The sequence below is a fragment of the Pygocentrus nattereri genome, chromosome 21 (assembly GCF_015220715.1).
Source record: "Pygocentrus nattereri isolate fPygNat1 chromosome 21, fPygNat1.pri, whole genome shotgun sequence".
Lineage (NCBI taxonomy): Eukaryota > Metazoa > Chordata > Actinopteri > Characiformes > Serrasalmidae > Pygocentrus > Pygocentrus nattereri.
Window position 1 is genome coordinate 5,545,642 of NC_051231.1, and position 27,258 is coordinate 5,572,899.

Genomic DNA, 27,258 nt, shown 5'->3' on the forward strand with positions numbered 1-27,258 from the left:
ATACAAATACACAAATACTGTTATTTATTATCCTAAACAGACAATGACCCTACACGTGTCTTCTGCGTTCATCTGTAAAGCTGAAAGTGGTAAAACTGTAGAAAACTAAAAAAAAACTTTTTTGGGGGACTATTTGGTCTCATAAGGACCAGCATGAACCCATCTATGAATGTATTTTCCAAATATTACATTTTAGGACAAAACCTTATCACAAAGCCATCATTTAAACAAACCCAGGCAACTTATTTGTACCCACATTTTTCATGTAATCGCTTTCTGTGTTAGTTCTTAGAGGCGTTAAACTCTGCAGACGTCTGGTTCCTATCACCACAACTATGTACAATCCAGAACGGAGCACTTCGCAACAAACCACTCTGAACGCCTTTACTGGCATCCTGGCCATTTTATTAGTCAGAAATGTGGATTATTTGGTGGAATTTCTCTGCAAATGCACTCCAAACAATCGTGGGGCAGTCGTGGAGGTTAGGGAACCAGCCTTGTGACCAGAAGGTTGCCGGTTCGTTCCCCAGAGCCGACAGTCCATGACTGAGGTCTCCTTGAGCAGGACACCTAACCCCCAACTGCTCCCCGGGCGCCGTGGATAGGGCTGCCCACCGCTCTGGGCAAGTGTGCTCACTGCCCCCTAGTGTGTGTGTATTCACTAGTGTGTATGTGGTGTTTCACTTCACGGAGGGGTTAAATGCGGAGGTGGAATCACTTAAACACGTGGATTGAGCCCAAACCACGTGACGCATCGTCCCATCAATGCTAATGAACGCGCTTCTACTCGTGTAGTATGTATGCCATACATGTACACGGAGCCCAGTCTGGTGAACCTTTTCACCTCTTGATCTACTTCTTTCTTGCCCTCCTCGACGCGCAGCGTCAGCGCGTCCAATGGGAATCAGCGCTCGTACCCAATCCGGCGCGAGCTTCCGCGTCCGTCGCATCGCGCCGTGTTTTCCTGCGTTGTATAACATGGCAATACACGTGAGGCTGCCAATCCTGCTCGCCCCGCCCTCGGCCGCGCCCACCCGCCACCTCCCATCCAATCAGGGCGCCTCTGGGCGGGCGCGTCCGGCGAATAGGCGTAGGAGGGGCGTGGTTCTGCTCACGTTGCAGGAGCGCGTCAGAGCCCTCCGCCAGAGCGGCGCATGGGATCTCTAACGGAATTGAAACGAGAAGCTAAAAAACACAGAAACGGCGACCGCTCACACGGAGGACGAGCAGCGGCGGCCGTGGCGCCGAATCACCCCGCTGAATGCTTCCCAACAGCAGCTTAGACACGACAGAACCGCGCGTTAAAGCACAGAGGGGCAAGTCCAGAGCGGACAATCGGCTGGACTTTAGCCGCACAGCCGAGTCTGTCGTTCAGGTAAAGCACCATCTTTCAGTTTGGACGTTGAGAGCTGTGTTAGTAAGAAAGCTCGCGCGGCGCGAGTTCCCTCTGGGTTTCTGGAAAGTTCCTCCTGCTCGGCCTCGCACGGACAAGTCCAGCTAGCTAACGTTAGCTTCCCAACATGCTAACTGCTCTTTGAATAAGCTTCTTTAATGAGGGAGGGAGGGAGGGAGGGAAGGAGGGAGGAGGGGGGGGGTCTCGTCTTGTGGTGCCCTGACTTATTACGAGGTACCCTGACTTATTACAAAGTGTCCTAACTTATTACGAGGTATCCTGATTTATTACGAGGTACCCTGACTTATTACGAGGTATCCCCTGACTTATTATGAGGTATCCCCTGACTTATTATGAGGTATCCTGACTTATTATGAGGTATCCCCTGACTCATTACGAGGTACTCTGACTTATTACGAGGTACTCTGACTTATTACGAGGTATCCCCTGACTTATTACGAGGTACTCTGACTTATTACGAGGTATCCCCTGACTTATTACGAGGTACTCTGACTTATTACGGGGTATACCCTGACTTATTACGAGGAGTACCCTGACTCATTACGAGGAGTACCCTGACTCATTACGAGGAGTACCCTGACTCATTACGAGGAGTACCCTGACTTATTACGAGGTACTCTGACTTATTACGAGGTATCCCCTGACTTATTACAAGGAGAACCCTGACTTATTACAAGGAGTACCCTGACTTATTACGAGGTGCCCTGACTTATTATGAGGTACTCTGACTTATTACGAGCTGTACCTGTGTTATTACGAGGTAAACCGGTGATTTATTGTGCTAAAAGTTGTCTGGCTTGTGTTGGTAGCTACTTAACCGACATGAGCAGTGATGTCTGCGCTAACGTTTGCGCTGCTGTTGGAGGTAAAATATAGAAAGTAAGTCTTTTTGCCAAACCTGGAAATAAAGTTGCTTACATTTGCTTCCTATTCGTCAGGCTTAGGTGCTTTTTCCCTAAGCTCATTCTTTGCTTTTGGTTCTAACAGTTGGCCTGTGTCAGTTTTCTCCAACCCATCTGACGTAGCTTTCCTTCTCCTCCTTACCTAACACTAACGTATCTCATCCGGCCGATCAAGCTTCTGAAAAACTTAATAAGTGTGTGAGGACTACGTTCTGCTGGAATGTAGATCTTCAGGACCAGGGTTGGTGACCACCGGCCTATATTCATCTGAACACCAGTCACGTAGACTAGGCCCATATTTTTCAAAGCAGGAATTTCTGTTTGAATCATAACTTCAGCAACGCACCAATAAGAGAAGACGAGCCGTACATTTCTGCTGGACAGTTTCCACATTTGGCTAAACTGAAGATTTTGTGAAATCCCTTTCCTCACTCTTGCAGGGGTTCCCATGGTTCAAAGCAATTGAACCACAAAAGGGTAGTTAGTGATGCATCCATACCATTTTTTCAGACCGAGTACAAGTACATATTTTTAGTACTCGCCGATACCATACTTTGTAACCTATGCAGCATTAAGTGCTGCTTGTTACAGTACATAAGTGCAATGTACCTTAACAGTTAAATCTTTAAAAGAAATAGCTGCTTTTAAATGAAGTGCTTTAGCTAGCTCTGCTATATATTTAATGCTACCTTGAATTGCGTAAAAGAGCGGGATTTGTTCCACGTCAGCAAAGTGCTCCTGTACAGCTGCATAGTTTAGCTTTTTCAACAACAGTCTCTGTACCTCAGTGACAGCAGGAATCGCACCAGAAGCTGTTGAATGTCCTCTAAAGCCAGACATACACGGTGCGATTTTAGAAATCTTTGGTTCTTTGATGACCCACACTGTACGTCTGAATAGAAGATCTGTGCCTCTGAAGATTAATATGCTCACAGTGTATGAAAACGCTGTCTGAACAGGCAGCTCGGTCTATAGACAGTTTCAAATGCAGCTGTTTCATTCAATATAACATGGCTGTGCTCCGAGTACCGAGCAAACACACTGGGACACTAAGCAGTGCTACTAACACTGAGCATTGAAGCTAAACCAGGCAGTGATGTACATGGTAGGACAATACAGTCTCTCTGCAGCCCATTTTACAAAAAAAAATCACCATATTAGTGTTTATACCTTATATAGAGTGTAGTCGACATAGAAGGACTTTGGCAACAAATAATGACTGTTTTCTGCCTCTGTTTCGCTGGCCTACTCGTATTGGGGAAGCAGTATCGATAAAATCATCCAAAATCATGCAGTGTATTCCTGGTGGGAATATACCAAAGTGGAATGGTTAACGTGACTGGCAGCTTTGGGTCCGACTGTCGTTACGCAGTATCAGCTGTTATCATAATGTTGGTATCAGTGAATTTGTCCAAGTACAAGTGAATGATCATGGTAATGGACCAATTCCCGATCTCAGTATCAGTATCAATGCACCCCTACTTCAAACCAAAAAGACTTAAGTAGGCTTACATTAAATTAGGCAATTTTTAAAATCTAACTGGTTTTGTGGCCAGGTTTGTGTGTTTAGTTTCAAACGTCTTTTCAAGAAATCGGACTTACTTGATTAAAAAGCTCATTCGAATGTCATACAGATTAAGACGGTTTAGCCATAAGAGTGATTTAGCTGGTTACCCATTAATAGCACACTATTAGAAATGATGGTTCTGTGCAGGTACATTTTCATTCATCAAAACACTAACAGTGTAAATCGCTGTTGTCGGAAGAAAAGCTCGTATCTCCAAAATTGGAACTTCACAGGAGAAAGTAAAAACATACTGTAGTTTTAATGCAAGTCAATGGAACCAGACATCTTCCCAAGTCATTTCTTTTGCTCCATTCATCATGAAATTTACACACAATGTAAAGGGCAACAGGTCCTTCGAAATTATGACAAAAACTGAAAAATGACAAAAATGGAGATACAAGGTTTTCTTCCGACAGCAGCGAAATGTTCCCTCAAAGGTACATCAGTGGTTTTAAGGTCCAGTTGTGATCCTTAAATCAGTTTTTCCAGGTGAAAAGTTCGTATTTGTTCCTTTTCATAACCGAATGTTTTAAAACAGGACAGTAGAATAAAAGCCTGGAGGCGAGGCGGGGTGTGTGGAGTCAGTCCAGCTTAGAAAATATCATTTCAGTGGATTATGGTTCAGCTGTGTTCCCTGAGAAGGTCCTGAGATGGACCCTTGAGGGAACCACCCCAGTGAGAAGAGGAGAACTGCCCCAGTGACAGTTTACCACCTTTATTTTTGAAAGTGTAAGCGGTGCTAAACTCATGTTTTTACACATTTGTCATATGACATCATTGTAATTATTGAGTCGATCATTTTTTATTTAACTTTATTTGACAGTGACATTTACATCACAGCCTCACAAACCTCCTGCGCTGCCACCCAGAACCCCATGGGATTAGTTGGGCAACCTTTGGCCAGAGAAAACCTAAAACTGTATAGACTGGAGTTGGGAAATGCTGCACTAGGCCACCTCACGTTTCCCATTAATAAGCAGCTGACAGATTTCTATGAAAGTGTTTTTCTCTTGGAAGAAACCAGCTGTCCTGTCTGTCTTCTGTCTTTAAATGCTGTACTCAAGTATCGACATGATAGAAACGCTGAGAAAAGAGCTCTGACTTGGTTTTCTTGCCACTGTGTTGTAGACTTGTCCATTTGCCCCACTGTGTGTCAACAGTGGAGTTCATTGTATGGAAAGCATATGAGATCGACTTATCAACACTCCCAGAAATCCTTGGCTTTTACTAAGTGCCTGATGACAAAGCAAGCCCTTGTGTTTTTTTTGTGAGTCATGAAGCGCGTTACAGAAGTCAATGTCTTTCATACAAACTAGGAACTGAGAAAAAACGCGACCAGACATTAATAGAAATTATGCCACAAGACCGATGGAGACATTGAAGGCAAGAGGGCAGTCAGTTAAAGGCATGAAGATCTGTAAACAAGGCGTATGTTCCCTGCAGGATATGCGCTGTAATTTAAAACAGATTGTCCTGAAAACTGAATTAAGCATTAAAATTGGCTAATACTTGTGGCTGTAGCTCCACATGCCGGCTGTACTTGTGTAGACACCTCTGCCCATGTGCTCACAGCTGTGTTCACCAGTAGGAAAATACGACACATTAAAATATAAAGATTTGTGCAGAGTGTGAACAGCTTAGATTAAAATTAGATCAGAAGACACTAAGCAGCCTTGACACACACTGAATCGTCCTGTTACCAGAGTGTGTGATCCCACAGCCATCTTACCTGCAGGCTCATCTGTTTGCGTTGCCATTGCTGATTACTGATTATTTTAAGATTGATGGCATAAAAGCAATTGTTTTGTCACGTTTCATGTCCTATTCCTGAACATTTTGACTAGCATACACCTGCTCCAACAAATAAAGACTGATCAGGTACAGTAAGATTAATGTAAATATTATATAGGTATAATAAGATTAATATAAATGAGTGTGTCCATTAATCACCGTTTCTTACCGTAAAAGTTAGTTCCAGTCCTAAAATCTGTTTGGCTGAGCCGCGTTCGAAGCTGTTGTAAAACCCATGATATACCACTCCTATGACCACTTTGCGGCAGCTGAACTCTGCATTACTGCGCCACGGCACAAAAAAAGCCCTTGTGCTGTTAATGTGTTAGTCTTTGACTCTCACGCTGCTCACAGGATCCCCCAGGTACATTGATGAAGTAGGAACCCGTTTTTTGTTTAAAGTGAAGGGCTGGCGACTTATGTTCTTAACTAGAACTGGGTTGGTCCGCTAGGTAACGGGCTAAAAGAGCTAAGACCCCAAACAACTCCATCATTAATATCACAGGCTTAGAAAGCACTTACGGTATGGTTATCTGTGAAGTGGAGGTATAAAAGTCTAAAAAATGTCACTTGAATGTTTTAGACGCTGCAGGTGTTCGCGTTTAGGTCAGTTGTGCCATCAAACCCAGAAGCCTTTGTACTCCTGAAATAGTGTGCTAGCTGTGGAAGTTTAGAAATTCTAGCCTCTTCAGCCAAATAGTGCAAATAGTGTTGTTTAGCTGTATTTTGCTCTGTTGGGCTGCAGGATCCAGTATGTAAATTCATGCATAGTGCACTATGTAGGGAGCAGGGAGCTGTAGATTCAGCTGTGATGTGTTGTCATATGTTCAATTTATATGACAAAAGCTTTAAAAGGTCCACAGTTGCGTGGCAACGATACCATACTCGAAAGAAACTACATTTCTTGGTGGAATACTTGTTTATGTTATTATTAATAATTATTATTCATATTATTTATAATTAATAATAAATGATGCTCTGAAAGGTTATGTGTTTTTAATATATTTCATGTTGGGCGACGTTTTATAACAGCAGTCAGCCACCTGAGCTGTGTTACTGCGATTTTATCTCGGGAAAGGAGTTTAAGAACATAGTTCCGGTGATAAAATTGCAGTAACTCACTGCCTCTCGTGGCTTATTGCTGTAATATATGCCCTATTGCTGTAATATGTGCCACATTTAAAAATGTAAAAATATCAAATATATGTAAACGTGCATAAATGCAAATTAGGGGCATTCAATATCAATGTGTAAAGTGATATTCACTAAAGCTGTCAGATATCGATGACCATATGAGATGCAATAAATTATTCTAAAATAAACCTGCGGGTTTGTGGCTGGAGGTGACTTAATTTTATTGGATGTGTAAACAGAAATCTAAACAACCTTGTCTTTAAGCAAATAGCAAAATACAAAATTAGTGTTTTGTAATTGACCGTTTAGCTGAATGTTTAAAGGTGCAGTTTGTAACATTTAGTGGTATCTAGTGGTGAGGGTTGCATATTCCAACCAACTGAATAACCCTCCCTCACCCCTCCCTTTCCAAGCATGTAGCAGAACCTACAGTGCACATCATGTGCTAAGTTACCTGTCTAGCAGGAAACTGGAAATTTGGGCCACTCCAGTGTTTATCCTTGTATTTTGCCATCGTCTGTCCTGATTTAATTTTGCTTTGTCAAGTTTAACAACAAGAATTCACGCTCCCTTAATTTTGTCAATAATATATATGATCTGCCGTTTGTCAAAATTTTAATTCTTAAACTTCTCACAGCACAAATGGGCGGCAACCAGGGATTCTTTCTTTCTGTGTCATCCAACCTGTGCTGCAGCACCGACAAATTCAAGCCACACACATCTGAACAGCGCCCTCTTGAGGCAGAGTTTGTTTTGTTTGTTTTGGGCTACGACCTCTATTGGAAGAAGATCCACTCCCTACACCCAGCGCTCAACTAGCTTACAGATCCTTCACTTGGAAATACATTATGGTACAGAAGGAAAATGCATTATGATTGGCTTTAAGCTGTGTGACCAAGCCAATGCCATTTCACTCTCAGTAAGAGGCAGCACCGATGCACAGCTCATGGCACAGCTGGGATTCAAACATGAATGCGATCAATTACAGCATGTCATGCACTGGATTTCACGACGGTCTTTTTACGACGTGAAAAGGAGCAGAAGTGTTATCAGTCAATCTTAATCGTAAAACATTGATGGTAACTGATATCATTTTATACAATGTGTCTTTGATCAGAGTTTGTTGTTTATTACGTTAGCAAAGTCAGTCAAAGAGTAGTACTGTTTAGGAAGTTCGTATATAAGAATTCATTTTTGTTGTTGTTGTTGTTTGTTATTCCACTTGTGTGTGTCTTGCACAGTGTTTACTTGAGTTATGAAGTTGACTGTTCATTGCTTCTGAACAGTGAGTCTGTCACAGTGGAACTATGAGCACGAACAGTGCAAGACTATCATTAGTGTAAAAAATGAAAGATAATCATATCAGTGTGGAGCATGCGTCTGGCAGCCTGATGCATTAACCTGATTTTGTTGTTTTGCTGTGGAGGAACAGCACGTATCTCCACAGCGAGGGAGGGCTTTTCCTACTTGCAGCTTTATTTACAAGCTTTCCCATTCATTTTCCACCAGTGAACCATCTCCTTGTCTTTTGCTGTGTCTCTGGTTAGAGCAAAGATGCTGTTGGAGCTTTTTGTCCACTGACTGTGAGAAAAAGTGCCTTTTTAACAGCCAAATTCACCACTTTGGTTACCCGTGCCCTTTACCTGTATTTGATTTCAGACCTGTGGCAAATACGGTTGTATATGGGAGATTGAGCTGTGTAGTTTTTATCATCATGTTCCCGGCGGGATTTGAGTGACTGGTTGCTATTTTGAAGCAGCTTGTTCTCAGGTCTTTTCCAAGATCTTGTCCAAGGCTGCTGACTCAATGGGATGAGTTACCACGTGATACAGTCTTCTAACACACTAACCTTGGGTTAATACATACAGTTGTGGGAGGGGCATGGAGTATTTTGGTATTTTGGCGCACCGTGACCTCAGTGCTGGTGTACTGGTGGTAAAGCAAGCTGGTAGACGATGGGGCTGCACAAGATATTATTAGTTAAACAGTATTGCAATAATGGCCATTAAAATACTGATCTTTGCAAATGAAATCTTTGACAAAGCACAATGTTTTTTACCAGTATTACCAAGTATTTTGACCAATCACACATCCGGATGAGTGTTTCTGCAGGTGTTTTGAAGAATCAAGCTATTGACGTAATACAAAAAGCGTAAAGCATTTTGATGAAAACAAAGCCAACCACGTCAAATTCATAATCATTGAGTTTTGCTGTGATATGTAACATTTACATTTACAGCATTTAGCAGACGCTCTTATCCAGAGTGACTTACAAGAAGAGCTTTGTCTGTCTAGAGAAAGTATCTTTGCTAGTTACCAGCAGGTTAGAGAGAAAGACGGTCCTGAGCTCAGATACTGCTGGAAACAGAAGTCACTGTAGTTACAGAGAGAGAAAGGGAACAGGGTTGAGCACAGAACTCTGTGCCGTGCAATGCAATAAACTACAATACAATAAACTACAATACAGTAAACTACAATACAGTAAACTACAATACACAGTGCAATACAATATAATGTACAAGTGCAGCACAACATATTGCAATCAATACTTAACTCAGTGCTGATTTAAGTGCTGTGTAAAGAGACGGTCTTCAGTCTACGTTTGAAGACAGTGAGAGACTCTGCTGTTTGGACAGCCGGTGGAAGTTCCTTCCACCACCTGGGCGCCAGGACGGAGAACATTCTCCACGCCTGTCTTCCACGTGCCTTGAAGGAAGGCGGGTCAAGCCGAGCTGTACTCGAAGCTCGAAGGGCTCGTGGTCCAGTTCAAGATTTTACCATTGCCAGCAAGTAGGTAGGGGTTGGTCCATTTTTGGCTCTGTAGGCCAGCATTAGGGTTTTAAATCTGATGCGAGCAGCTACAGGGAGCCAGTGAAGGGAGTGCAGCAGTGGGGTGACGTGACGTGACTTGGGCAGATTGAAGACGAGCCGTGCTGCCGCATTCTGGATGAGTTGCAGAGGCTTTATGGCCTGCATGGGAAGACCAGCCAAGAGCGAGTTGCAGTAGTCAAGCCTAACATTAAACTAGAATGTACTAGCATTTTATCTGTGTTGTACAGAGTGGAAGATTACTGAGAAGGAGCCTTACTTTCTCTGAGTGTCTCTCACCTCCCTGAATAGTAAAAACCTGTTATGTAACGCGACTGCGATGACTCGGACTGTTTCCCAAGGTTTGCTCAAGAGTGACCCTGCCAGGCTGTGAACATGATACGGCTGGGGCTACCGTCAGCCTCAGCGCTGTGTGTTGTGCTGTTATTCTCAATCATAACTTGATCTGTTTTTGTTTTTAGTAAAGGCTGAGCAAGCAATCACTGTAGTGTTCTTGGGGAAAAAAGTGTGCTTCGTGGAAAAAGTGTGTTTGTTTTCATATTGATTTGACTTTGTTTAAATAAAAACCACTATTATTCATATTTGTGGTAACTTGGCTGGAACAGTCCTTAGGCTACACATGTAGTATTTGGTCTGTGAGCAGTAAAGAAAAATGTAAAACCTTCTTTCTTTAACAATCATCAGATGCACTGAAGTAAATCAAATATTTTAGGTGAAATTACGATGAGATTTTACGGACTTTGTAGAGCTTATTAAAAGTTCCACTGCAGGTTTTTTAAAAGCTGCTTCTCCACCTTGCAGGCTGCACAAGACTCCGTCTCGGATGATTATCCTTAGGCAGTAAGTAGCGTCCCGGCATCAAGAGTTGCTGATGGAATTCATCATAGAGGAACACTGGTGACTGGTGTAGCAACAAGAGCATATCCAAGCAGTGACTGAACAACAGTTTGGGGAGGGAGAGCAGGGGGGCATGCCGAGTGGTGACAGCTGTGAGGATGGAGAAGAGAACGTCTCTCCTTCTCCAAGGAGAGGAGCTCAGGTGGACCAGACCAGCAGTGAACCAGAGCTGGGACCCAGCGGGAGTGCATCTAGTGCAGGTCCTCTGTCGGGGTCAGGCTCAGGGGAGGACGAGGAGGCCGAGGAGCGGCCAAGACAGCCAGGGATAGGGGAGAGCTCAGTGACATGTGAGGAAAGTGGTGGAGAACCGTCCGGAGGAGAGCAGGGACAGGAGGATGTGGAGATGAACAGCGGTCACGACTCCAGCAGTGGAAACGACAGCATGGGCAGATCACGCCGTCATTCGCCGTCAGCCAATCGGAGCCCAGGGAGCAGCACAGGCTCAGCTAGCGCTAAGAGGTAAACATCACTGTGTTTATGTGCTTTTATACTCACAGCAGGTGTCTGCAGATCCTGCCACGTAGGAATGAGTGTGGTTATTTTAATACACATATAACTATACAGATATAACTGATCTTAGTGTTTGTTTACATAATTGAGTATTCAAATAAGGCTTGTGCGGTTTGGAATGAAGAAAAGGAAAAGTCACGTATCATCTGGACGTGTCATCTTTAAGAAGTTGTGTATTATCCAGGGATGTGCATTTTGACTTGTTCTAGTACTGGTAACTGGGCGAAAGGTAGAAGTAGAACATACTGCTTTATAGCTCTTTATTCATCAACAGACAAGGGAATTTTGTGCACGGGTGCTGGCAGCCTAAACAAATGAATAACACAAAGAAAAGTTGGCTGCACAGAGAGGTGAACATTGGAAAACATGTTTTATTATTTGGTTTGAGTAATGAAGGCTGCTTCAGATGAGCTAATGTGCTGCTGCTAATTAAAAATCACTGAATTTTTGACCTATGCATGTTTTTTTCCTAAGCACAAAGATTACAACTGATTAATTAATATCAAATGAATTATTAATTGCAGCTCTTATGCTAGCTGCACATAATAAACTACATTTAATTAATTGGTGTTTTAGGTTTTAACTCATAATAATGTCAAATATTTTGTCTTTGGGTTATTCAAATACTTGATATGTATTGGCACTTTCATACATTTTTTACTATTATCAAGTGACTGTGGTCCCCATGGGTCAAACACAAGGCCTGGGGGCCAGATCAGGCCCATCACACAATCCTACAGTCCAGTTTCTATTAATATTGGCCTGTTTCACAGTGTGCTGTACCCAGCATGCACTGCAACGTAATGTGCTCTGACTCTCCTACCTAAACAACAATCTACAGGACTGCAGTTACGCCTCAATTCAGTGCAATTCCACACCGGTCATTTCACCAAAATGCATTTCAGCTGCAGTTTAACCAATGCAAACACTTAATATTCACTCAGCAACTCAGAACCTGAACCCAAGTCTTAATGAACCTGCAGCAAAGTGTCTAGTTCAAGCAAATAGGTAGGTTTAAAAGACCGAGCACCTGGGGACATTTAAATTTTAAGTGTCCATGTAATATTTCAGGGTCTGCTGCAAGTGTCTGCATTTAACTGTTGATGTTTTTGCATATTTGCAATAAACAATGGTCAGTTTGGGTTACAGCACAACATTAATATTTTTTTTTTCTCTGGCCCACAGATTTGATTAGATTTTTTAATATGGCCCTTTTTACTGGTTGAGTTAGGCCATCCTAGTTTTCTTTCAGTTCTTACACTATTCAGTTCCTGACATTATGTATGTGCACGCATTAATGTTCAGGTGTAGATTTTAGGGCTTTCGTTTACGCTATTTTTATGTCTCCACTAAGCTCGAAGTCTGCAACAGGCTCATCATCTAGCAGCATCCGCAGTGCAGCCTCTGGTCAGAGGCACCACACAGGATGCAAGTAATCTCAGCCACACACATGTACTCTATAATCATAGTGTGATATTTAGGTACCTGGTTATTTTTGTATGATTTTCAATTACAATCACAGCAGTAAAGCAATCGTTAGTGATCATGTGTAATAATCCGAGTAATATGTGTGTTGCAGCGAGCAGACGGAACAAGAGAGAGGGCACGCCCACCGGGAAATGATGCAGACGGTGCAGGAGATGAAGAAGAGGCTCCCGTCTGAGAAGAGGAGCCGTAGCAAGGCCAGCACAGTGGAAGCCCTCAACTATGCTCTCAAATGCGTCAAACAAGTTCAAGGTATGTATGTACGCATGACTAAAGTGGGACGGAAATCAGAAGAGACCTTCAGACTTCAATTGTGGTTGACCTCAGTTGTGGTCATGTTTTAATTGGTGAACGTGGCAAACCAGAAGTTTAACAAGGTTGTGAAAAACCAGCTGTGGCTTTTTACAACCAAGTGCATGTTGCTTTTCAAAATGTCTTGTAAGCAGCACTTGGTTCCTCATGTTGTCTGTCAGCAGCCTTGTCTCAGTGTAGGCAACTGCTTTCAGGCCCGAGTTGTCACAGTACCAGAGCTTTAATTTCAATACAGATACAAAGGCCCAATCCTATTTCTTCTTTTTACCGCTACCCCTTGTTTTCGAGTGTCACTCTCAACACTTGGAACTGAGATTATGCCTCATATGCCTTCAAAGAGGGGGAATAAGCTCATTCTTTATTATCGTCCACCCCACCAGCTTCTTCTTCATATTTTCCTGTTCCACCTTAAATGGCGCAGCGGTCACATTCTGGTGCCTCAGGCGTCACAACAGCTGGACTACTTAAGGTGGGACGGGAAAGTTAGCTAGCTAGTTACCGAGACTTTAGCATTCTATTCGAAGAAAACAACCATAATACATTGAAATGTCATTAAACTAAGATAATATAATGGTTATTGTATTTTTAACAGAGAAAATTCTCACATTTGTGGGTTTATTTGGTCGCTTGCACGACCGTCTTGCTGGTTTTTCTATTTTCTCGTAATACCTCTGTTTGGAGGGTCATGCAGCCCTAACACTTCACCCTACCCCCCGATCTCTGGGACACCCTACCCCTAGACATGAACGTGCAAAACAAAGGACTAAGGGCTAAGTGGTAGGGGCAAGGGATGAAATAGGATTGGGCCTACGTTTAGTATTGCAATTCTTATTGTTATCCAAATACTCAATTTTATTAAATTAAGTACAGAACAATATCATAATTGTTACATCTTCATCTTCAGACTAACTAGACAGTATCAAAAGTTTAATGCTATGGGTGGGATCTTAGATGCAGTTGTCTCTTGAAAGGTTCTGAATCAATTTACAAAATTGAATAATCTGATTATAATCTGATTATAATCTGCTTTATTGTTTCTCCAGTTGATACCACACTGTCTAACTAACTGGAGTGAGATGAATTTCCACTTATGGACAGCAAGGCCAGTGAGGTCAAGCTATGCAAACATCCCAAAAATAGAGATGCACTGATGCTAAACAAAAAAGCAGCATCCTTGCCAGAGTGTCTGTCCACATAAAGATGACGTCTGCATTTGGCTCGAAGCTCTCTTTGGAGCAGAGACGTTGATTATGTAATAGTCTGGTTGCTGGGGCTGCAGGAAGGGAGGGTGTAGACTCTCACAAATGGAAACTGCGCTCTGAATGTCAGCTTGCAGAAGCTTGCAGTCAGCGGTACGATTTAATACCATAGCTGCCCTTAATACACCCTGATATTGCATTTATTCAGTTTTGTTGCATCTATGTTGGTGCGGCTTCGTGGAAAATGTGAATAATCATTTGGGGAATGTTGTGCTTATTGTGTATGTGAGCATAAAGGCACTGATGTAGCTGATAGCTGCATTCAGGATGAACTTGTTTCTCTTAGTTTTCTGCATTGAGTAGTCACAATGACGCAGATATGTTTCTTAACTTGGCACTAAATCTCATGCAAGTGAAGCATGATCTGTCCATCATAGCCCATGTGTGTGACAACTAGTTATGTGCACCATGTCAGTGTTACTGCAGTGCTGAGAATGATCCACCACCCAAACAGTACCTGCTCTGTGAGGCTCCATGGGGGTCCTGACCACTGAAGAGCAGGGTAACAGAGTATCAGAGAAACAGATGGACTACAGTCTGTAACTGTAGAACTACAGAGTGCAGCTATACAGTAAGTGGAGCTGATAAAATGGACAATGAGTGTAGAAACAAGGACCTGGTCAGAATGTTGTGCCTGATTGGTGTAGAGCACTGTGACATTCTTTAGAGCTTTTCTTTAGAGTTCTGAACTCAAGTGTATGCTGTAATAATGTAATTATGTAATGTTGTCTTATATGTTGTAATATCTGGCATTTGTCGTCTTAAGCCACCTGTACACGCTCACTGTAATCTGACTCAGACTGAGAATTTGCTGCAAGTTTATACTTTTTCCTCTGTCTGTGGTGCCACCTGTAGCGAACAGTGAGTACTACAAGTTACTGATGTGCAACGGATTGGAGGAGAGGAGAGACGCTACCGTTTGCACTCAGGAGCAGTTGGAGGGCATCACGTCTGAGCACACCCTCAAAAATACGGTAAGATCATTTTCAGTGTTAGGAATTTTATATCCATTAGTTTGGATATGTGATTTTAGCTAATATAGTCAAGACTAACAATTCCAAGCATTCTGTGAATCCCAAACTGAGTGAACCATTCAAAACAGTTTGTTACTTATTTGTTGCTGTATTTGTGCATTTAGTAAAACCCATAACTCTGTAAAATGCTAATAAAAGTGTAAGTTTGAAAAGTTAACTGCCTCGTAATAGAAAATATGCATGTGTGTGCCATATATTTGTTGCCCAACCACTAATTTATTTTATATATTTTTTTGGTCCCTTGTTCAGGACACATTTGTTATTGTGTTCTCCCTGGCCACTGGTCGGGTGATCTATGCGTCGGAGCAGGCCTCTAGTATCCTCAACTGCAAGCGCAAGTTCCTGGACTCAGCTAAGTTTGTGGAGCTGCTGTTCCATCAGGACGTCAATGTGTTTTACTCTCACACAGCCCAGCCACATCTGCCTCCCTGGAACGTAGACACGGACAGTGGTGAGTGCAGCAGCTGTGGGGAGAAAAGGGAAAATTTAATCATATAATTTCTCTTTTCCCAATATTTTGCAGTATTATGTAGATTTTACCACTTAATGTTGGGGGTCTAAATTAACCTTAAGATTATTTGGCTAAAACAAAAGTGTAGTGTACTTCGATTTTAGTTACTTCTCACTTGTAATTCATTGAAACAAGCAGACAGTGTCCATCAGATTTGTGGATTCTAACCTTCAATCTGTACCTCAGTTGTGTTTGTTAGTAGAGGAGTAGATATTGTGCACACTGCCTTTTTCAGGTTTGTCGTTTATGTTTTTACCATGTTATTGTCATTGCATTACATCGAAACAAACAAAAATGAAACCTCAAGTGCAAAAAAAACCCAAATTGAATGTAAATGTTGTTTATTGAGTAACGTTTTATGTCATTTGCCTCTGATGCTCTTTGGAGCCACGTCATATTCTTCATAACTTTCATATTTCATAAGCTACATTCAGAAGGTGGGTGTCGTATGAGGCTGTAACTGTCTTCTTTCCAGTCAAATAGATGGGTAGTATAATTTTAAACCCTTATAATAAATTTTCTACTGAAAGTTTTTTCCCCCCACAAATCTGGGCTATAAACTATAAACAGATGGCGTCTCTTCAGTGATCTGCTCTTTAAAAATTACTTTTATAAAATAATACAAAGAGCGTCTGAGATTTTTGGCAGTAAATTGTAAGCATATACCAATATGTGTGATCATAAAACACATTTTCTGTTAATTTGAGAACTTTTACAAAAAAATAAATGAAATAAAAATGTACATTTATGTGATGCTGTTACTGAATAATTTGCCTTAAGATTTGGTCATGTAAATTCAGATGGACAAACCAAGCGTAAGAGGTTAAATGTTTGATTATACAATTACGTTTAAATAGTACAGTGTAAAAAAACTCTGCTTCTAAGGGTCAATGTGGATTTACTGAAATGTGAATAATGAATTGCAGCCATAATTAATATTGCTGTTTCTCTCCCTCTCCCTGTAGCTGCAGTACTGTTTGAATCTGCACAAGTCAAGTCCTTCTTCTGTAGAATCAGGTCAGTGTCCAAAAGCAAATTCTTGGCTATTACCTTTACAGACTACACCCTTAAAAAACAATGTGACTGAATCAAAGGCATATCAGCTCTGAAGCTACTCATTTAGCACTGCCTGATGTCTCAGAGATGTGTTTATACCTAAATGGAATGTGTGAAGGGGCATAATTTGATCATATTATTAATGAACTGTGTTGGCCGGCTGTGTTTTTACTGATTCTGTGATGTTGGTGTGTGCATGTGTTCAGAGGGGGGAAGGACCGTGATGGGGAGATGCGATACAACCCGTTCCGGATCACACCATACCTGCTGAAAGTGCGGAGTGTTGGTGGGGAAGAGGAACAGCCCTGCTGTTTGGCTTTGGTTGAACGTATCATCTCAGGATATGAGGGTGCGACCCCAATGACCTCTCGGTTCCTCCCATTACCTTTTTGAAGGAAGAGATTGCTAACTGTTAAGGAAGGTTGTTTAACTGTTAAAATGTTTTTTTTTTATTGCTCTTCAGCTCCACGTATTCCTACGGACAAGCGCATCTTCACTACGACTCATTCGCCAGGCTGTGTCTTCTTAGAAGTAGATGACCGGTGAGAGCTCCTACTAGAAATATTTAAATGTTGAACAGTAGGGCAGCTGCACAGCATATTGTTGATTGTTAATCAGCATTGCAGTGTTGGCCTTGACAATACTGATACTGAAGAGCAGTGTAATATGCAGATGAGCCCTGTAAATGCCAGATGAGTGTCCTGTGGGTGTTCGATGAATTAAAGTATTCGCATGTCATTGTGAATTTTAAGGGATTCTAGTGATGTAAATATGTGTGTCTTTGCAGTGCTGTGCCTTTGCTTGGCTACCTCCCTCAGGACCTGATAGGCACATCGCTGCTCACCTGCATCCACCCTGAGGACCGCATGCTCATGTTGACCATGCACCGGAAAGGTATGAACTCTGTCTTTACAGCTCAGTTTCCTCCAGTGGCAGACAGCACTTATCAGAGCTAGACAGTAGAAGTCAGTCAAAATATGAAGAAAAAACACTTCCCTAACCTCCAGGCCATGACTGCCCCATGTACAAAACAGCTAATATATATGAATTTTCCAGTCCACCTTAAATGAGGCAGCAGTTACATTCTGCTGCATTTAGGGTGTTTTCACATACAGCTGTGATAATGAACCGAACTCAGTTCTTTGAAGCTCAGAGGGAACCAACTTCAAATGGCCTTGCTGCTCTTTGTGTTTACTATGTAAGGGAGTTTTAAATGAGGCTTTTTCTTTTTGGTCCTTTTTAGTATTGATGAGATATCAAACCAGTTCATGTTCACACTACAACTTCTTTAGAACACATTTCCCTTTCATACCACTCGCAGTATGTGGGCAGCACTAAAACTAACCTTTGATGGTGAGAGGAGCCTGCTGCTCACTTATTGGCCATGCTGATACTTGGCCAATGCATAATGTGCAGCAGTGGAAAAATGACGCTGTGTGTCTGCGGAAGGATTCTGGTTTTTATTTATTTTATTTTTTTTTTGAGGGTCTTGGTTCATTTAATATGTTCCCATATGCACAGAAAACCATGACTTGGTGGAGTGAGTCTGTTTCAAATGCTGAAACGGTTCAAATTAGGCAGCAGAATTTAACTGCTGTAGAGTTTAAGGTGGGCCAGAAAATTCAGTGGCACCAGAATGCAACTGCTAATCCCATTTAAGGTGGGACAGAAGATGCAAAAAAAGGCAGTTTTAGATTGAGCAATCTTCGAAAGGAGATTACATGTTTTACTTGAAGCTTTTGACAACATATTAACATATCGTTTACCTTGTAGCCGTTTCAGTGATTCAGTAGTGGGCTCTGCTATAGAGCTACCACTGCTATTTTCTAACAATCCATTGATTAGGCTGCCACTCCTATTCAGTCCGTGAGGTGTTTGGGACTTAGTACCAGAAGGCTTAGTGACCTTTTTTTTTTTTTTTTTTTTTTTTGGGGGGGGGGAATCAAAATGTGATTGGTTAATTCCTCTGTCACTTCACTATTTTGTGGACAGTTAATCTAACACCTTTGGATTTTTCTTTAGCATTTGAAGCCCGAATTAATAGGAGAGCTCGCTTACTACTGTATCAACCTAGATACCACAGAGAAAAACAATCCCTGATTGGCCAGTTTCCAGCTCTGCGTTTAAACAATGTAACCCTTTTGTTTTCATCCTGTACCTCACACTGAAACAAGTTTAAATACTAGCATTATTATATTTATTATATATTAAGTAAAAAAATACAGATATGCATTTTTTTAATTGCCAGAAATCATTAGACAGTCTGTGAAGGGCAAGAAGGCCTTGAAGGTTCCACTCTGGTTTTTACTGATTCCACAGGAATAGAGACTACATTTCCTCTTGTAAAGCCTCTTGTCCCAGTTTCTGCAACCCAGACAAATCCTGGGTTTAAAAAAAATGTGGACTCTTAATATGACTTTGGTCTTTGAACTTAACCTAAATCTGTAATGCTCCTTAATTTTGATCCAACAGAAGGTCCGTTGAATGTTGTCATTCATATAATGTTGCTGTTGGTGTTGCTGTTTTGTTTTCTGTGCAGTTCTGAAGTATGCTGGCCAGCCTCCGTTTGAGCACTCTCCTGTTCGTTTCCGCTCTCAGAATGGAGACTATGTCACCTTAGACAGCAGCTGGTCCAGCTTTGTTAATCCCTGGAGCCGTAAGGTGGCCTTCATCATTGGCAGGCACAAAGTCCGCACGTAAGCAATGACACACATACATGTAATATGCATATAGAAGCGACAAAACACACAAACATGTAAAACATGTTGTCGTAGTGAACATGAGTGTAACCTTGGGCTCTCAGTAAGGAACAATGAAAAAAAAAAAATCAATACAAAATGATCAATAAATATCAATATTTTCATTATTCCAGTGGTTATTTTGTGTTAACATATCGCTGTTGTCGGAAGATAACCTTGTATCTCCAAAATAGTAACTTTACAGGAGAAGGAAAAAACCTGCTTTACTTTTAATGGAAGTCAATGGAACCAGACCACTTTCCAGCTTTTCCTTTGGGCCGTTTCATTTGGTCCATTCATCATGAAATTTACACACAATATAAAGACCAAAAGGCTTTTTAAAATTATATTAAACCTGAAAAACGTCAAAAATGGAGATAAGAGGTTTTCTTCCGACAGCAGCGATATTCAGTATATCTAGATCACTTTCCATTTGAACCGCAGGAGGTTACAATTCCCGAGGCCTCTTCAGTCTCAAGTTTTACACATAAAAAACCCACATCAATACAGGAAGTTTTAAAAATGTAAACCTTAACATTTATTATGAGAGATCTTTGTTTCTCATAGTTCAATTAATATGTCTCATACTTCTCTTAATGCTAGGAGCTCCAGCTTAAACAGAGCTTTGAACTCCCTCACAATCACAGCGCCTGCTTTATATGGTTTCAGCTGTGAGTCTGCATTTTTTTTTAGCAGAGTTGACTGTTAACAGGTGTCGGCATCTTTGAGTTATTCTGGCTGAAAGAAAAATGATCATTTTGTCTCTGTTACTACTTGATTAATCAGTTTATTTCTTCCTCTTCATCTTCTTCGTTCAGGTATTTAATTAAAAAGCTCATTGGAGCAAAAGTTTTACTGTGTCAAAAATTACTTTGTGTGAAAAGAACTTACGATGACTAAATTTGAGGCAGCACACTGACAACTCACATAAATGCATAGTGGTTATCAGTTATTATCAGTAATGCTATATGTGGTCCCAGCCTTATCTACAGCCTTGTGCTAATCTCAGTCAAGAACATGCTGTATTGGTGGATGGTGACAGCCCTGAATGGTTTTGTTCAGAGAAACACTACTCTCTCCAAATACACTGCCACTAAATTGGTTAATAAGCAGCTATATTGTGGCCAACTAAGGAACTGGGGCTAAGGTGTTGGACAGCTCCAGGCTATTCACAGTACACTGAGCACCGCTAAAAGCAGCCTGTCACTCCATTACGCCCCACACACTGTGTTCTCTTGCAGTGCTGGGAGCCTCACAACTAGTTTTAAGCAGTATTTAAGCATCACTTTAAGGTGAAACATTGAAGAAACACTGGAGAACGTAAGGAGAAGGAGTAACTGAGAAAACTGCAGGAGGACAACTGCCAAGATTGCTAAATCTCAGGAAATACATCACTCACAATGAACACAACTCCACTGCTCCACAGCCCTATGCTTAAACGACTATAACCAGCGCTGGGCATACTGTAAATTAGTGCAATATTGATTTTTATATTCATAACATGCATTATCGCACCCACATATGCTTACATTGTCACCTAACCTACTTACAGTATTAATTATCTGTTTGCGAATCTCAGCTTGCACACGTTAGATATATCAAGTCTCACACTTCCACAAGCACTTACACCCATTACGCTGCTCACTCCCTGCTACAGTTTTTTACATGTGTGTGTCTTGCTTTATCTGTCTTGTAATATTCTAAAGATGCATCACCGTGATTTTTTTATTTTTTATTTTTTATTTATTTATTTTTATATATAAAATAACTATTAATTAATTAACTATAATTAATTATAATTATTAATTTAAGTGTTAGTGTGTGTGTGAGATCAAGCCCTTAAAGTAAGATTCATGTGTATAAACAATTTTAAATGTGCACTTAAATCTAGATACATGTATAGCTATAGCCGTATCTTTGGACAGTAATACATGGCACTTTGGGAAAACCCCCTATAAAGATAATAATATGCAAGCTTATGTCTGTCTGTTTGTAAATGTGTCTCTGCAGGGGACCTCTGAATGAAGATGTGTTTGCTGCACAAAACAAGGTGGAGCCCCTAGTCATGCATGAGGATGTGAAGGAACTGCAGGCCATTATCTACAAGCTCTTCCTGCAGGTAAGTCAGAGCAGGACTGAACAATACAGTCTCACACTCAACTCTCAACAATTAAATGCACGTAAGCATGTATCACTGGCTCAAATACCCCCATGATCTATCAATGCAGCCAAGTCTGTAAAAATAGCTGTAACATTCAGTTTCAGTCCAACTCAAATCTGGCCAGACTTTGAATTTAAGCCCTAATAATAACATCACCTACTTGTTTTCGTCACTTAGCCGGTCCACAACAATGGCTCGAGTGGCTATGGCAGCCTGGGAAGCAATGGCTCCCATGAGCACTACATCAGCGTGGCCTCTTCCAGTGACAGCAACGGAAATCTGTGGGAGGACTCGCACAGAGAACCTGTGAGTATGGGGCTTTGCCACTAATAAAGGGTTTTACATACAATCTAACTTTGAGTTATTGAGTATACAATACTAGGGCTGTACGATATTGACATAAAATGTGTTGTATGATAAAGCTGTTGGATATCATGATGATACATGTAATGAGAAGCAATAAATTATTATTTAAATAGTGTACCTCTGCCTCTGACTGGATCTGATGCAAGTACAGAGGTTTTTTTTGGATGTGTACATCGTAATCTAACTAACCTCTCCTTTAAGCAGATAGCAAAACACAAAATTACAAAAACACCAGTTACTGCAGTGCAAAATAAAAAAAACTAACGGCTGCAAAACCAAATAAATACATATTTCTTTTTATATAGGCACACAAGAACAAATACATTATTTCTTTATTCATTTTTAGTTATCAAATAAGTTTGTTTCAACTTTGTTTCGGCTTAAAACCCAGTACTGGGTGTGAGAACAATCAGTATGCAATAAAATATGATTTTTTTTATCCTATACTTCTATACAGTGTGCAAGTCATATTAAAAATTAAAAGTGTTTTAAAGTATTATTCCGGTCAATAATTGTGTTTCCGCTTGTAAAATCAACAATACACGTTAAAAAAGTTTGATATTGGTATCCTGTGAGCTTTTTAGAGGAAGGTTTGGTTCCTGTAAATGTAGAGCTGTGATGTTTGTGCTGTTTGTAGGTGACCCTTCAGCAGATATGTGCTAATGTTAATAAAGTGAAGAGAGGTGGACAGCAGGCTTACCTGGACTCTCGGAGAAAGCTGAGACCTGTTGGAAAAGTCACTACAGGTTGGATAAGACAATAGGCACATATTGTACATTCACACTCCAGACACCACTGTAGCTCTTAAGCATTGCTGTCCAGTTTTGGTTAATTTTTTCCTACTTTTCTACTATAAATCGATTGTCAGCAATACAGTCATAGCCTTTATCCTCTTAACTCATTAAAATCTGCCCCAGAGCAGTTACGATGTGTGCATGCCTGCTTTGGCAGTAATAAAATGTGTCGGGGCATGTGCTACTAGAGGTGGGCAATACAATGATATTTTTTTTGTGGTTGTTTACTATCACTGTACCACTATATAAACTTTTTATTGATTTGATTGATGAAAGAAAACCCACAATGGACAAACTTTAGCACATTTAAAGACAATGCACAAAACAGTCACATGGCAGGTTTTAACATCAGGTCATAACATCACTAGTTTCTACATACTGAAATATTAATCGTGAATTAAAAAAATAAATTGGAGTTTACATGCCTGATCACTGTGTGAGTGTGTATTGTAATCATCCTTCTGTGTGCCACAGAAACACAAGCTCCTCTTCCTCGTGGTGGTCAAGTGCAGAGTCTCCAGGCATCTCTAGAAGAGTCGCACAGGAAGCAGACGCACATTCCGTCCTACCAGCAGATCAACTGCGTAGACAGCATTATCAGGTAAACACTGAACCTTCTTGGAATAATGTTTTTGCAATGCCATCATTTTTATTTCAATAATGATACTGAATGTACTGTCACTGTGCTGCCAGTATCACCAAAGACTCTTTAAGTTAATCAAATAAGTGATTAAATATGTTATAAATGGCATCATTAAGCATTTTCTGAAGAAATGAATAACTGTGAGATTAGAACACGCAACATAGTGTAGTATTAAAAGTTACTGAGTATTGAATTGTTTACTTTATTGTTAAATGGAAAAAGTAACCTTTTATTTTTACTCTTGTTTCCTTCAGGTACTTGGAGAGCTGCAGCGGTCCTGCCTTGAAACGGAAGAGTGAAACTCTCTCCATCGCTGCCTCCTCCTCTTCCTCCACATCAGAGGAAGACAAGCCCCCTCCTGCCCCACTGGAGGACGTAGCCAATCGTGATGGTAAACAGCTTTTAGCCTATACCTGTAAGTGCATGGCATCATCCTCAGTAAAGTGAGGTCATCCTCAGTTATGTCTCCCCTCCAGGCCCCACCCTCAAGGCCATGAGCGTTGTGTCCAGCCAGTGCAGCTACAGTAGCACCATCGTGCACGTTCCCCAGCCTGAGTCTGGTCAGTGACCACATACCTCCTAAAACATATCAGACCTATCATGTTATGTTGTATATACATGCACACATACATGCAAGTTATTATTTTATGTACAATAACCATTATTAATATGACCAGTTGCTCAAAACTTTCGAACAGTTCTGTAAATACAGTACAGTTATAAACAATACTAACTCATACAGTGTAGATTTAAAATTTTATTAACAAGACATTAGATACTTATGAAATACCTTAATTTTCCTATTGCTCATTTGAAACCTGTGAAGTTACACAGGTGATAATGTAAATGATAATGTAAATGCAGACTAGAGCAACATGTTAATGCACAAACTGTAGTACTGCAGTAATACCATCTCATAATTTACAGCATCAAATAAAGCTAGTCCTTGGTTTAGGTTGAGAAAGCATGCTTTTAGACAAAGACTTACCTTCGTCTGGACAGTCCAGCAAGTTAGTTGTTTTTTTCTGCACCTTATTTTTGTCTTTTTGTTTAACAGAAGTGACTGCTCTAGAGGATGCACCAATGGGCAGTGAATCAGCTGACCCAGCTCCAGCCCCTGCTCGGCCAGCTCTTAGCTCCTCCTCTGCAGCCCAGGAAGAATTCCATATAGTGGGGCTCACCAAGGAGGTGCTGTCAGCACACACCCAGAAAGAGGAGCAGGAGTATGTGGATCGCTTCAGACATCGTATCTTGGAGAGCCCCTTTAGCTCGTACCTGCAACAGGACAATGGCAAGTTTCCCAAAATTCCCACAGATAGCCTGATTGAAAGGACATGACCTAAATGTTCATATTACTTTTACCCTTCAAGCACCACCCTCAATAACAGTAAAATCACAGATTTTGTTTATGATTATGTAAATTACAGTACTTTCTCTAGGTTTAATCCAGCTTAAATAGGACTTCAGTAAGGTTCAGTAGACTACAAAATGTAATGGTTCTCTATTTTTTCTTGGATATATTCTTAGCTAAAGTGGCTTTGCCTTGAAATTTTCGACATGTTTGTCTTTGTACACAAATCAAATAAGCATAAGAATCACAAATTGCCTTTAAGCATTTAAAAGCTAAATAGAAGACAAATCATTTGTAGACTAACCCCACACTGTCCGGTCTCTCTGAACGTAGGGGGCTGGAACACATCCCACTCAGGCAAGCCCAAGCACAAACGGCCGAAGCCACAGTGCTCATCTGACAGTGATGTCTCGCGGCCAGGCATGTGCCCACCACTTTGCTCACCTGCTCCCAACAACTCTTCATCCGAATCTTCCAAGCCCAATTTCATCTCGCCCATGCTGATGCCTGTACAGCCCCCCTACTATCCCATGGCGGCTCCACCAGGTGCAGAGCAGGCACCAAGCACAGTGCCCATGGTGTTGCAGCCTGAGCAGATGCAGTCTATGCAGCCACTTGTCCAAGTCATGAACCCCTTCCCTATTGTGGCAGTCATCCTCCCGTATCCTGCCAACTATGTTTACCCACAGGGCATACCAGGCATACAGGGCATAGGGCCTCATCCTTCCTTCCACCAGCCACCTTGCATGTCCATGGTTGACACCTCTCCTCAGGCGGGACCCAGTGGGATGCCCCCAGTGCCCAATACATTGCTGGACTCCCCAATCTTGTCCCCATGGCAAGGGGAAGACTTGGACGGTGCACAGCCTACAGCCCTCTTTTCCAGCTCCAGATCCAGCAGTCCACTGCAGCTTAACCTGCTGCAGGAGGAGCTGCCCAAGTTGACTGAGCCACAAAGCAGCACTGGCCGACCTGAGAGCCTGCACGAGCAGCATGCCAAAGGAGTAAGCCACTCCAGCACCGTGCACACCATAGTCCTATCATTAAAGGACTCATCTATTGGAAAATTTTAATTTCCTTTAAATACAATTGAAATAAAACTGCATAAACATAATACAGAAAATATGTGCACTTCAGAGGAAAAATAAATTCAATGAAATTCGTATATTTTATTATACTTCTTAGATTTTAAGAGCTGTTCTCTGTTTTTGAAGGTGGATGCTCCCAGTGAGTCTGGTAACCAAGATGCTCAGTCTACCTCCAGCGTTATGTTGGATCTGCTGTTGCATGAGGACGCACGCTCAGGCACCGGATCCAATGCCTCGGGGAGTGGATCCGGAGAATCTGGAGGGTCTCTGGGCTCTGGCTCGGGTCTGGGTTCAAATGGCACCTCTACCAGCCATACTGGTACAAATCAGGACACAAACAGAATCTAGCACTGTGTCAATTAAAAATACAAAGTATAAATACTATTCGAACAGGGTGTAATTCAAGAAACATACTTTCCCTTGATTTCAAGCAATATTTTGGCCAAAAAAATCACATTTACACAGTTTTCCCCTTATCCCAAATTTACTCAGTTAACAAAGGCATAATGGCATAGTCTTATCTATAAGAATGTACAAAGGTATGGATAGAATTCAGGCTTTAAGATGGCTGGTATCATTGTTTTTGCTGTTTTTCCATTTTTATAGTACATTATAAATATAATATATAATAATACAGTGTTGGAACCACATGAACAAATCTACTTGCAGTTATGCAAATACTTGACAACTGGTTTGAGGCAGGTCTGTGATGATTTAGGTTTGTAGTTTGCGTGATGCTCCTTGGTTGGTGTGAACCTTTTCTTGTTATCTACATTGGACTTCAGTGTAAAAGTATTGAATTGAACTATAGGACACCAAACATATCTTGACTGATCTACTACATTTGATGGGGGAGTAGATATGATTTTTTTTTCTCCAAACTGTCTTGATTTAAATGCGTTGCACACCCCAGTCTCATACACTATGCATTTTGTATTCTGCTTGTATAAGGAACTGTAAATTCATTGAGTCACACCTTTCTCTCATGTAGGGAGCAGCAACAGCAGCAAGTACTTTGCCAGTAATGACTCGTCGGACACCTCAAGGAAGGCCAGGAAGAGCCAGGAGGCACAGGAGCGCACCACCTATGAAAAGTGTGTGGAGAGCTCCCTGTGGACCATGATCCAACACACCCCAGAACCAGTCATGATGACCTATCAGATCCATCCCAGGTACCAAGTCCCAGGCAGCCTCTCACCTCACCTGGGTTCCCCTCTCAATCCTCTAAGACCATGAGAGGAACATTACTGTCTGGGCCATCTCTGTCCACAGGAGAAAGAATTAGCGCTGCCAGTCACACTCGTCGAGGTAGTTCTCTCCAAGCTAGTTGTCTCATTGCACTGTCCACCCTGTTACCCTGAGGTAGGTGATTTCAGGTGATGGCTTACAATGAGACTACCACTGTTCCACTGGCTA

General features: G+C 41.5%; 1 protein-coding gene across 3 annotated transcripts in view; it reads left to right on the forward strand.

Annotated features, from left to right (window-relative positions):
* Positions 1–1,116: 1,116 nt before the first annotated feature.
* The window catches only part of per3 (period circadian clock 3), a 31,823-nt gene continuing 5,681 nt past the window's right edge, over positions 1,117–27,258 (forward strand). Inside the window, exons 1-21 of one of the 3 annotated variants that reach the window (XM_017720940.2) lie at positions 1,117–1,375; positions 10,439–10,993; positions 12,399–12,476; positions 12,624–12,781; positions 14,956–15,074; positions 15,384–15,585; positions 16,611–16,662; positions 16,908–17,050; positions 17,165–17,243; positions 17,489–17,595; positions 19,241–19,397; positions 21,450–21,558; positions 21,778–21,906; positions 22,604–22,712; positions 23,235–23,361; positions 23,658–23,794; positions 23,880–23,963; positions 24,461–24,694; positions 25,088–25,758; positions 25,969–26,161; positions 26,834–27,014. In XM_017720940.2, coding sequence (XP_017576429.1) covers positions 10,608–10,993; positions 12,399–12,476; positions 12,624–12,781; positions 14,956–15,074; positions 15,384–15,585; positions 16,611–16,662; positions 16,908–17,050; positions 17,165–17,243; positions 17,489–17,595; positions 19,241–19,397; positions 21,450–21,558; positions 21,778–21,906; positions 22,604–22,712; positions 23,235–23,361; positions 23,658–23,794; positions 23,880–23,963; positions 24,461–24,694; positions 25,088–25,758; positions 25,969–26,161; positions 26,834–27,014 — 3,455 coding nt within the window. In that variant the 5' untranslated portion in view covers positions 1,117–1,375; positions 10,439–10,607. Of the gene's footprint in view, positions 1,376–10,438; positions 10,994–12,398; positions 12,477–12,623; positions 12,782–14,955; positions 15,075–15,383; positions 15,586–16,610; positions 16,663–16,907; positions 17,051–17,164; positions 17,244–17,488; positions 17,596–19,240; positions 19,398–21,449; positions 21,559–21,777; positions 21,907–22,603; positions 22,713–23,234; positions 23,362–23,657; positions 23,795–23,879; positions 23,964–24,460; positions 24,695–25,087; positions 25,759–25,968; positions 26,162–26,833; positions 27,015–27,258 lie in introns of those variants that run through there. The other 2 variants (XM_037532272.1, XM_017720941.2) reach the window with 2 other exon arrangements.